Source organism: Cheilinus undulatus, linkage group 21 (genome assembly GCF_018320785.1).
Source record: "Cheilinus undulatus linkage group 21, ASM1832078v1, whole genome shotgun sequence".
NCBI lineage: Eukaryota > Metazoa > Chordata > Actinopteri > Labriformes > Labridae > Cheilinus > Cheilinus undulatus.
In genome coordinates, this window is record NC_054885.1 from 12,013,538 (window position 1) to 12,026,644 (window position 13,107).

General features: G+C 39.0%; 1 protein-coding gene across 1 annotated transcript; it reads right to left on the reverse strand.

Annotated features, from left to right (window-relative positions):
- Positions 1-651: 651 nt before the first annotated feature.
- On the reverse strand, positions 652-12,854 carry LOC121529568 (extracellular serine/threonine protein kinase FAM20C-like). The gene is made up of 10 exons (XM_041817506.1): positions 12,373-12,854; positions 9,746-9,924; positions 6,824-6,902; positions 6,241-6,333; positions 4,901-5,016; positions 3,281-3,461; positions 1,510-1,619; positions 1,280-1,361; positions 1,056-1,115; positions 652-922 (listed from the first exon to the last, which is right to left on the reverse strand). Exons 1-10 carry the CDS (start codon positions 12,852-12,854, stop codon positions 652-654), a joined length of 1,653 nt encoding a protein of 550 aa, XP_041673440.1.
- Between the last annotated feature and the right edge of the window lie 253 nt (positions 12,855-13,107).

Sequence of the window (13,107 nt, forward strand, 5' to 3'; positions counted from 1 at the left end):
CTAGGTTATTGTTGGGGTAGGTAGCAGAGTTGGCCCTTGACCATCCTGTAGATGCCCTAAGGGCCAAAAAGCTGTCTCTAGCTTTTTAGGGGTGAAAAAGCCCGGAGAAAAGAGATGCTAGACGTTGGCTGCATAGCAACACACATATGTTGACATGTATTGAGCTTGACTCTAGCTTGAATTGCATAGTATGATTTTTTAATGAAACTTAGTTCATGCAGGACATGATAGTCATACGCCCAGCCATGATCATCTGACAGCCAGCTGATCCCAGTCATCACCTCCCAGCTCCCACGGCCAATCACAACTCTTTCTCTCAACACAGTGTGTTTAAATGTGACGTATTTCTCACTAATCCCTGCTTGCATTAATGCTGATGCAACACACTGCTGCTGCTAGCCAAGCTTAACCTCCTCCACCCCAGCCTCCTCCTTTATATCATAAAGCTTGTTGCACCCTTATATTCAGACTGATGCTACTATAGATTAATTGCTTTTAAATGTTAGTGTATTTATTACACATTGTCATAAATGTATCTGAGGATTCTAGCCATGCACTCCCTAGAAAGTCAAAACAGCTTTAATAATTCATTTATTATTATCTTTCATGAAACAAAATGATTTCAACACACATTTATGGGACATACATAATTTATTTTCCTTCCTCAGTCAGGCCGGGATTGTATTCATGTTCATTTCCTTCCAAGTCGTGGTAAATAACATCTGTGTGCTGCTTCTGACACGTCTGCACCACCTGCAGGATGGCAGCAAGGCGGCGATCCAGAGCAGAGAGGTGTTCTTCAGAGAGGAGCGGGGCCACGCCAGCTAGAGGATCCTGGAGCAGAGACTCGCGCATGATTTCACTCAGACGGAAGCCTTGGAAGGACAACAGACGCAAGCGGAGGAGGGTGGAGTGACGGATCCTACAAGTGCAGGTGCAGAGAGTCAGTGAATTACATGCACTAAGAACTTTCCGAATAACATCTGACCCAATCTGAAAAAAAAAAACATTCAACACATCTTGAATTGATTTGGGGTCAAGGCTTTTGTTTTTACCTGCAACACTGTTTCAAAGGAGCCAGAATAGACGGCTCATCCTGAGAGTGACGCCCAAACCTGGAAAACAATACCATGACAGTTTTATGTCACAAAGCAAGCATAGAAGTTACTATAATAGCCAAAACTTACTAGATGTGAGGCTGGTAAGGCTGCTGCATAATGGTACAAGTAAGCTGTCACTTCAATAACAAAATGATGACAACATTAGTCATAGTACTCACGCTCGTCCATTATCCAAGTGTAGCAGAAAAGTCTCATTGCCAAATTTCTCAAATGTCTCATAGTGATGTCTGTCCATGTTGCCTTTGAATAAGAGACAATTAAATATGAAGCACACAAACATAATGCAATAGGTTGGTGAAAATCTATCATCTGTGACTCATTCCTATACAGGAAACAAGGCCTTTAAGGCAGCTTAATCTGCATTTAAATGAACCAAAGAAAGACTGACTCATGAGGAAGTCCAGTATGGCCATGTCTATGAGATCCACCAGTCTGGTGCCATGGCTGTAAGGAGGTGTCTGTTTTACTGTGTCACAGTAGTCCGGGTCTTTCTCCCACCTGGAAACAACAAAAGAAGAGTGTCAGATACGATTCATTACAACTAGTGTTCATTATAACAACTGTGTTATTGGTTTTGAATGGCGATTTTATTTATTAAGAGGGTAAAAAGCCATCCAAACCTTCCTGGCCCTATGTGAAAAAGTAATTGCCTCCTAAACCTAATAACTGGTTGCAACAAGTGCAAGCAAGAGTTTGCAATAACTGTCGATGACTTTCACAACACTGGAGGAATTTTGGCCCACTTTTCTTTGCTGCTATATTCATCAGATTTAAGTCTGAACTTTGACTTATTTTAAGCTATCCAGGGATGGACTTCCTGGTGTGTTTCAGGTCATCGCCCTGCTGCAAAACCCATCTGGCTTCAGGTTGAGGTCACAGACTGATGGCCGGATATTCTCCTTCAGAGTTTTCTGTTAGAGAGTAGAATTCATCCCAGACCATCACACTATACCACCACCATATTTGACTGTTGGTATGAAGTTCTTTTATGAAGTTTTGTGTGATTTTTATGCTAGAAAAAACAGTACTCGGAAATGCCACAGTTTTACCCCACTTGGTTTTTTACGCATGGCTGAACCTACCCCTCTCTGATTGAACCAGAGCAATGGAGGGCGTAACACGCATCAGCTGTCTCTTGATACCGAGAGAATAAAACTTATGTGTTCAAACTTGTATGTTTTTTCAGAGAAAATCCCTCTCCATGTCACTGGAGCAATCAAAAGAGGGTGTGGGCCCAAGTCAGATGGCCTCTCCTACTGATGCTGAGAGAGTGATACTCAAGTGCTCAGCCTAAACAAAACCTGACAACAACCCACTGCCAAAAACATGTTTTTCATTGTCGCTGAAGGATGGATATTATTGTGAAAGGCTGCTTCATAAGGAATCAGGAAGTGCTATTGGAAGCTGCTGTTCTGTTGCTGTATCTCATTCATGTTTTGTGCTGCTTACTCTTGATGGACCACAATTTTCCGGTCACTGCCTGTTCATCCTGTTGCCCAACCATTCCCAAAAAACTGCACTCTCAAAGGTGAACAGAAAATTACTGTTTCATTTTATGGATAAAATTCACATAATGGGGGTGAAAAGCTGTGGAAAAGTGCTATTCGTGGTCAACACAACAATCCCAGGATGTTTTGCTACTACTTTGCAGTGTAAAATTTTACCAGTCACCTTTTGTAGCTGGTGGTGAAACTTACTGGTGATCCTCTTGTTTCATCTCAGTCTCCAGAGTCCTATGTCTGAGTTGTGATAGAAAGGCATCCATAGAGACTCCAATTTAACTAAACTGCAAAAACCTGTGCTTAAAAGAAATACTGCAGTGACGTTGTAAAGTGTGGGATCAGCTTTAAATGTAATTTGTACTGCAGTTCTTCATCCATACCACTAGGGGCCAGTAAAGACTCAAAATAACACACCAAGATAAACACACTTCAGTTTAATACTACCAAGGAAAAAATGAAAATGCTAAAAATAATACTTTTAAAGCCAACAAAGATGGATCCATTTTTTGTGCAAAAGTAAACATATAAACTAACTTGTCTACAAGTCCACTGGTTCATTACTGATACTTACACTATAAAAATGAGCACTGATGTGACTTTTAATGCAAATATTAATGTTAGAGAAAAATATCAAGGAGTGAGGGATATTTTGCCTACTTTGCTAACTTGGTGCGGCTGTAGGAGCGTCTCCAAGGTGACCTCCAGGACCTGCGAGGTGCTAAGGCGAGATCAGGTAGCATGGCAGCGAGGGAAACCTCCAGTGCATGTGGCTGACCACAGATGGGGTGCTCCGTTGAACAGTAGTACTCACACTGGCCGTAGAAGCAAATGTTTCCAGCTGGAGGAAGTCAGAGAAACACGTTAAGTAAGTCTGTACACTGCTGTTAGTTTAAATTTATAGAAAACCAGCCCTGGACTAAAATTATATCACTACATTTTACATATGGGATGGACCTACACTCTAAAATCAGTGATATTATTTACAGAAACACATTAATAACCCTCTGAAAAACAAGTACTTGGCAAAAGCTGCAAAAAGATATCCTTTAATCAGAGAGGATTCTAAAGTAATACCCACGTTATCTGTGGACAGCCATCCAGAAAGGGAAAAGCAAGAACCACTAGAATCATGATTATATGAGTATTATTTTAATAATAACTGTAGCATGCCCTTAAGATATACTACGAATCTGGATAACTGATTGGTTTAGTCAGGGTTTATTTGTATAAGAGAGTATCATCTGAATAGCATTGAAAATTAAGCTACTATTAATGATATGACCCAAAGGAAGCATATAAAAGTAAAAAACATTGGTCCAGGAACTGAACCATGTGGAACTCCATGACTAACTTTCATAAGAAATTATCATTAATATCTACACAATAAATGTCAAACTGCTAAATAGGGTTTAAAATAGAATAATGCAGTTAATTTAATGCCAACTTGGTATTATAACCTCTGTCCAAAAGAAGCGCTATAATCAAGAGACTGATTCTTCAATCAGAAGATACACTATATTGCCAAAAGTATTCGCTCACCTGCCTTGATGAACTTAAGTGACATCCCATTCTTAATCCATAGGGTTTAATACGACGTCGTTTCACCTTTTGCAGATAGAACAGCTTCAACTCTTCTGTGAAGGCTTTCCACAAGGCATAGGAGTGTGTTTATGGGAATTTTTGACCATTCATCCAGAAACGCATTTGTCAGGTCACACACTGATGTTGGACGAGAGGGCCTGGCTCTCAGTCTCTGCTCTAATTCATACCAAAGGTGTTCTTGAGCTAATCTGAAGGCCACATGAAGTTTGGAGGTCTGTAGTGATTGACTCTGTAGAAAGTTAGTGAGCTCTGCGCACTATGCGCCTCAGCATCCGCTGACTTCGCTCCATCATTTTACGTGGCCTACCACTTCGTGGCTGAGTTGCTGTCATTCCCAATCGCTTCCACTTTGTTATAATACAACTGACAGTTGACTGTGGAATATTTAGGAGCAAGGAAATTTCACGACTGGACTTGTTGCACAGGTGGCATCCTATCACAGTACCACGCTGGAATTTACAAAGCTCCTGAGAGTGACCCATTCTTTCAAAAATATATGTAGAAACAGTCTGCATGCCTATGTGCTTGTTTTTATACACCTGTGGCCATGGAAGTGATTGGAACACCTGATTTCAATTATTTGGAGGGGTGAGTGAATACTTTTGGCAATATAGTGTATCACTACACTACATTTTCTGAAAGCGTTTTGGTGAAATCAGCTTTCTTTGAGTATACCAGGGGAAGTGAAGAATGTTCTGGACAGCTTGTGGTCAGTGGTGATCTCTCTGATCTCTGAGGTGACGTTAATGAGTCGACCAACCACTGGAGGGATCCTGTTAAAGCCGAGCACTCTGGTTCAGGTGCAGAGAAGAAAGAAGGGACTTTAAAGGTGAAAACAAACAGTCAGAGCATCAAAGAAACAAGTAGAAAGATCAAACACCAGCCCTCTTATCTTATCAATCAACACTTTGCTTTTATTCTTTTAATCACCTTCAGTTAAATGGCAATTCATTACTTCAACTCCTGCTTTAGAAAGCTATTTTTAACCATTTATCTTTGACTTTTAAGTAACCCATGACTTTAAGATAACTACTGTTACACTTTATAAATGACTTTTACCTAACAAGTTCAACTATTTATCACTTACTTCAAACCAAATAAGCACATGAAGCTAACTGCTGCTACACTTTATAAATGACTTTTAGCTAACCATTTCAAATGTTAAACTATGACTTCAAACCAAGGTATCCACATTAGGCTAACTGCTGCTACACTTAATAACTTCTAGCTAACTATTTCAACTATTTATCTATTACTTCAAATCAAATAACCCACACGAAGCTAACTCCTGCTACACTCAAGGACTTTTAGCTGACTATTTCAAATGTTAAACTATGACCTCAAACCAAGTAACCCACATTAAGCTAACTGCTGCTACATTTTAGATTTGACTTTGAGCTAACTATTTCAAGTTACAGCTATTTCATTCACATCGTGGAGTTTATACTCACTGTCTCAACAATTTATCCATGATTTTCTATGACAGAGTTCACCTCATTCATATGGCGACCATCTTCCTTTAACTACAGGTGATGAGTTTACATAGCCTACTGTTTTGACATCGTATATTCTATACCTCATAAGTCATGGTACATGTCAAATTTTCATCAGTCTATGGGACCTTTCTTGTGCTAAAATGACATTTGATATCCCTTGGCTACTTTTAGCAAATAGCTAATGTTACCATTCAATATAATGATATTACAAAGGGTGTACATTTAAATATTTTATGAGCTAACAATACCGTAGCTTTGAGTGGATGCCTTTTTTGTTATGATGGTGACGACTGACTGGCTAATGCTAACTAGAGAGTGGTCATCACACCTTTTTTTTCACTTTTGAGCAATCAATAGGCAATAAAGTGTAGGAAAAAGTCAGATTTCCTTAATACTGCCTTCAGCCTGGAACACAGCAGTATGATTATGATAGGATTTGAGCTTCCCACCTTGAAGGCTGCTGTGTAAATACGGTCAGTAATCTGTCTACCCAAGAGGACATCTTGCACTTTAGCCTACCTGTCAAGGTGAAAGGCAGCAATCTCTGCATTGTGTCTTTCAAAGTCTGAGAAGTAGAAAAGGTTGACATTGGTCTCTGCATCTCTGGCTTGTCTATATAAAATGAGAAAACCACATTGTGTAAGGTTACATAAAGAGACCAAACTATATGATATCACAGGATACCTTTTCAGGATATAAAATCATTACAAATTAAAGCATTCTGTATTAACTAAACTGATTAACTGATTGCATAAATCAATCATGGTCCATATAGTTGGGCTTTCATTTGACCAAGAAAAATCACAAAAACACATTTTGATGTCTATATGAAAACACATTTTTTAAAGTAATGTGAGTTAAATAAAAAATAATGTAAAATAAATGACTGCATAAATATATAACCTCTGCAAGTCAGATTGTTGTCCACAATTTATCGTTAATTTGCAGCAGTCTTTTACAATCTAGCCTTTGAAGCCTTCCAGGGTCAGCTGCCGAGAAGCATCCCCACTGCATGATGCTGCCACCCTGGTGCTTCACAGTGGGAATGGTGTGTTTGTGGTGATGTGCAGTGTTCGGTGTCTGCCAGACAGAGGGGTCTTACTTCATGGGTTTGAGCAGAGCTTGTCCATAGTTTGGGAATGATATGAGCAGTTTGAGCTGTGTGCCTCCTGTCTTCTGAACTGAAACACACATGAAATAAAGCGTTAGTTCATATCAGTATTATTAGCACGAGCCATCATGTGAAAGTCATCAGCCACAGATGTATCTGCAGTTGTCATTCCAGTGCAGTATAATAACAGTCTGTAGTACAAGTGTTTCACCATTTGGTGGCCCACTGGATAATTTTAAAGCCCTGCAAATGGATCTTCCATTTGGAACAGCACTGCAACGAAGCATAGATAAAATATTTATTAAAATTGGATTATAGAAACATTATTAAAAGCAGTTTTATCCCCCCACTCCTCCCACGCAGTCAACCCCTATATATGCATTGCTTATTTAAAAACCTAAGAATCAGTTTTGCACCCCTGAATATATTTATTTTGAATATTTGGCAGCCTTTTTGCTCCTGAAGCACTCCATGCAAAAAGAACTCAGTGTATCATGAGCATGTTTGCAATTTTAATGCTTTTTCACACCCCTGAAATCTGTTACTTGGACACTGAGACACATTATTTTGTCCATAATAGCACCAGCCAACTCACCCACACTCCAGACAACTGGGAATCAAAGCATTTGTTCCTCCATAAACGTTCAGTTCCCAGACATTCAGAGGAACAGACTGCTCTGGCTGTCCGGTAAATAATTCAGAAGATATAAATCCTCATATTTATTTATAACACCTGTTTGTAACAGTGATTAGAAAGCAATCAGGAAATAAAATGTTCCAAAGGTATTTACACTGCACTGTTAAATGTGAACAAAGGATGAAACCATCAAAAGCAAATCAGCCTGTCGCTAGGAAAAGTGTTTAATCTGCAACACAAATCTGAATGTATTATTCATCTGGTGATGTGCTGAACACAATGTCTGTGTCTGAGATGAGCAAACATAAAACGAGCATGTGTTGATGCTGTGACAGTGTGCTCATGCCAGTGTGTTTACTTGTGGTGTGGGACTGAAAGGATTTTAAAAGTTTGTGTGAGAGGACACGGCCACAAAAATAATGTGAGCGTCAGATTTAAGACATAAGATTATCTGTTATCCTTTATATAACACATCTGTCGCTGCTATGATCTCATATTACATTATACTTTTCATGCTTGGCTGTTGTTTATTCAAGTTGGCTACAAATCCAACATAATCCATTGTCTACAGCCTCATAAACTCAGTTTAATCTGCAGTCTTAACAAATGACAGAAGCTTCAAAGGATTAGATGCTATATCAATCAGTCAGTCAATCAATAGTTCTAAGTTTAAAGCCCAGGGATACTCTACCAAAAGAGCAGAACTAGGCCATCATCTTTGTTGTAGTACTTTAGACATCTAAAATAAATCCACAAGTAAGCAAGCACTTTGAAAGTGTCACAATGAAAGCCATCCTTTAACTGGTTTACCTGACTGGCCAGACTGTTTCATATATCCACTGGGTGGATGGACAAACAGGAAGTGACGTACGTAACCCAAGCCAAGACCAGAATGTCAAATTAAAATCAATAATTTACTGAGAGGGATGAATTTTAATTTAACACACCTCAAACTAAGGACACCCCAAAGTAGTTAGGGTTAGGCACACGAGCCCTAAAGATTAGGGTTAGGGAAAGAGGGAGGGGGAGTAAAGTAACCTTAATTACATCGCTAGCATGGTTATGTTTTGCATTAGCTAACGGTAACGAAGCTCAAGCAAACCACTGTTCATGTAACTTCAGCTAAAACACGTTTACACATAACTTAATCCCAGATTAGACCACTGGCCTTGTCCTCTGTTTCATTTATGATGTTTTTCTAAGTCTGTTATGTTTCCAGTGTGGTTATTTCATGGATAAAACTGCCAGACGTATTTATGCATAAAGTTGAATAAAATAAGAAAAATAAAATTGGCAAGCAAAATTTAAATTCAATTTAGGTCCAGTTAAAAACTTTTTCCCCTTTTCGGAGATTTCAAAAACAAACTGCAAATTATGTTCTGGATTTTATGATACATCAATACTTTGCTAAAATCTGACAGAACTTGTATTGATTGATTTTGATTTTGGGTGTAAATACTTTGATTAAAGTTTTTACAATCAGTAAAATTGTACCAATATTTTTGATCCCCAGCTTTTAACTCTGTATGTTTTAATTGTACACTGTTGATAACATAATTGTAGCCAAATAAGCTTGTTTTGTGCCAATGAGTGCACTTTATTGTTCATAACTAAACAGGGAATAGAACCTAGGGAATGAATGTGGGATTTTAGACACAACAATGCATAAAAAGTTGAATTCCCATGTAGCTATTACCTTTAAGATAGATTTAATCCTGATATCCATAGATGCCAGTCTGAACTGTAATCTTGCCTGTTCTCACTCTGAACTGTGGCACAGTTTACTGTACTCACTGAGTGAAAACTTGAGTGAACACTGCGTGTTGCCTCTGGCTCTCTCACAGAGCAGCTTGTTTGTATAAAGAGATTAGAGCTTGAATGAAAAGCAGCAAGTTTGTGGCTTCTTAAATGTGTTGAAGACAGATGATCATACAAGATTTAAGCCTTAGCACTACAAGGACAATTCAGATTAGATATTTGGGTGTGTTATATATTTGATATTAGTTTTAAGTCTTATTAGAATTTATTGAGCAGTGTTATGATCTGGGATTATCTGTGTGGCCTTGAACCCAATGAGACAACATAGCACAGAGCACAACAGTAAATACAGGGAGAGGGGTGCCAAACATGAAGGGAAATCCATCTCATTTCACTAAAATAGATTAAAACTAATAGAGATTCATTGGGAGCATTTCTCCTCTCTGACTCCCTTGTTCCTCCCGAGGCCTTTTCATTCAGCTTTTGGTCCTGCCTTCGGTCCCCCCTCATTGGCCTACCAGCACCGAGGATACGCTGTGTTGCCAGGTAGTGTGTCAGCTGGGCCAGGTTGGGATTCTTCCTGTCGTATAGCTCCCAGCGAGAGATGCCCAGGTGGAACCTGAGCCAAGGAGGGTGGGTTTCCACGTCGCTCGTCCAATTGACTTTCTCATAGCCTTCCTCCTGACTGGCGCTCTCCCTGCAGGAGAGATGGTGTAGGTTAAAAATAGAAGGCAAAGAGATACTTGGAGGGTGCTGTTTCAGACCAGAGACCCATGCCCAGGAACCAGAGCTCACTCAGGATCAAAAAACGTAGAACCTTTGCTTGAGAATAAAGTGGGATTAAAAGCAGCATCCCTACTGGAGAACACCATAGTTTTATGTTTTATAGGTTTATAGTTTTTTTTTTTTTTTTTTTTTTTTTTTTGTTTGTGTTTCTTAGTGTGAAATCATGTTTTTTGTTGTAAAGAGCAGAAATTTATTTGACATGATTTTAAGTTAAGGGTTCATTAGTTTTAACCCTTTGGGGGAGTTTTGCACATTTTTACGTGCTTTTCATTCTTCATATTTTTTAAATTTTGTCTGTGTTCATGTATATGGCATGAATTTTGGCAATATTGTGTACTTTTATTTGATCTTGTTATTTCCAGCTCCATGCATTTAATAATTAATAATTCCATTATTAATATCTGGGTGTCAATCTAGATTTTTGCCTTGGAATTGGTAATTTTTTTCAAAAAATAAGAAAGCATAAAATCAATGTTGTTCATAATCATCGACATGTCCCAGGCTGTAATAACCTGACACGCCAGATGGATGTGTTTCAAATGTCCATCTGGAAAACCCGTCATATACAGTGTTTGGGAAAGGGCAGAGCCTCTGAAAAAAAAAAACTTGGAGGGTGATTTGATGAACGTTCTGTCTGCCAATCAGAGCAACAAAACACAGGACATCGTAGCCGCTACTGAAGTGTAAACGCCATATATAACTGCATAAGGCAAACCATGGCGATTGTAGACATGTCAGTACACGACTTTTGTCGTTTTTTGAAAAGAAAATAACTCACTACTGTTCTTTGTTCTTCTTTTAACAAAGAAATGTCATCAAGTTCTGATAAAACTGGCGCTTTAGCAGCATCCACGCTAAGCTCTTCTGCCATAACTGCACCGGCCTCTTGTCGCTGCTCGCTTACGTCACGGCTCTGCTGACCCTCATCACTGATTAGTCCTGTTACTCTCTAACCAGGCCCAAACTGTTCAGATGGGAGCTTTGCAAGATGGATTTGTCAGTGAGAAACAAGGAAACAATGGGTAAATCTGTCTGCTTTGCAAGGTTAAGGCTAGAATAGTTCAACACAAAACATGCTTGCATTGAAATGTGGAAAAAAAATGAATTTTTCTTTTTTTTTTCATTGAAAAACATAATGGCATCATGACAAAAACTGGAATTCAAATGGTTATATTAAAACATATTTAAAATCAATAGTTAGGCCAGTTGGAGGTGAAAAAATTAGCTCAATGAAAGTGAAAAACATATTGATGTATATTATTATTTTACAGCTACCATATGAAAAGTGCATTTTTGTGCTCAGAAGTGAGAAAGAGTATGTGACATTGCACAACAAATGATAAAAAATCAATGTTGCTGCTAATTATTGAAATATCCCAGGCTGTAAAAATTGTAAAAAATACTTTGCAAGTATTGAATATAATTCATTTTCCTGTTTTTTTTTTAAATCAAAAACATCATAGCAAAAAAACTGGCAATCAAAGGGTTCAAAGGGGGACAAATGTTAGTTCTATGAAAGTACAGCAAAATATGAATGTATCATCGCAGAAGTAGAGTACTGTTTCAGTTGTGGCAGCAGAGTTAAAGTCAAAAAAAAAAAAAAAGAACCTAATCTTTTGCAAAAAATTATAATGTCCTCATATGAGGATGCTTGGTCGTAGGACATTCAGACCCAAAACAAGTCCTAGCTGCACAAGGCTGCCAAATTTTGTTGCCGTATTGGTTCTTGATGATTTGTACGTTGAGACTGAGCAGATAGTGCTATTAACCTTTTTGTTTTGATTCATCAGAACATTATGATTTAAAATACTGTCATAATTTTGGTTGTGAGTATGTTTATCATTTCTATGGTTTGTCTCAGTTTAGTCATGAAACAACACGTCAAAAACTTCTTCTTGTCAAAATGTTTGTTTACAGAATAAACACAGCAGCACTGCCAAGTGGCAAAACTAAGAAGTGGGAGTAGTAGTAGTAACTAAGAAAAAGCACAAGCTTCATGCTCTAATGCAGGCCATATCTCATTCTATTTTTAGACTTTTCTACAGGCCAATTAAAAATAAATGACAAGCTGCAGTTGGCCCCCAGGCTACACTTGTCCTGGCCTGGACCAAATGGGACCAATTTATCTTAGTGTTGGTTGTCATTAGCATGGTTAAACTGGAGGCCACACATCTTATTTGTAAAGTAAGCTCATTCCTGCACATTTAAAATGTTGATAAAGATTAAATTGTGTAAAAACCAGGCCACTGCCTCTCAAACTTCACAGTACCATTAAGAACATGAGTCTAGAAACCGTCATTAACGTATTTCCACTGGACATTTAAATGATTAATGTATTTTCTCTGTCTGTTTCACTCACCACTCGCTTTCATTATTGATGATGTCCTCCTCCTCCTCTTTTCCATGTTCATTTGTCTTCACCCTTAGCAGCCAATCATCTTCTTGCAGCTCTGGGCGGGGCAGGTTGTACAGCGGGTGCTTGAACAGTGCCTCTAGTTTAGAATGACCTTTGCCCTTTCGGATCAGCTTTTCTGCCCAGATGAGCTTCTTCTCGTTGACGTCATTGAACGAGTCTTTCGGGTGTGGAGCCTCGTGATGCCCTTCTTTCTGGGGTACTGTGGGTAGTTTGTGAGAGGAAGAGGCACCTGATGAAGAGGAGGTGTGGGAGATAGGCCGAGTGTCTGTTTGTGTAATGGAGGATGTGGAGGAGGTGGGAAGGACGCAGGCTGTCTGAAGGACAGAGAGACAAAAAAACGCCAGAAGGAGATGGAGAGCGAGGGACAGGCACGCCAGAACCAGATAGAGGGAGCGAGTGGATCGGCCCCGGTTCAGTCTTATCATGCTAGAGGAGACAACAAAGAGATAGAAAGAGACGTTTCAATCCAAACAGACCGTGAAGGCCTGCCAGCCCTTCAGATGTGATCATGATGAAATGCTTACTTATCATTGCATTCCACTTAAACACACATGAAGGGCTGAACAAAATATGAAAACACCAGCTGAATACGAATGTTGCCTTTGAAGTAGCCAAACTGGGTTGCTCACTGAGGCAGCTGTTTAAAGGTAGACCAATTAGTGAAAAAGGCCTCACAAA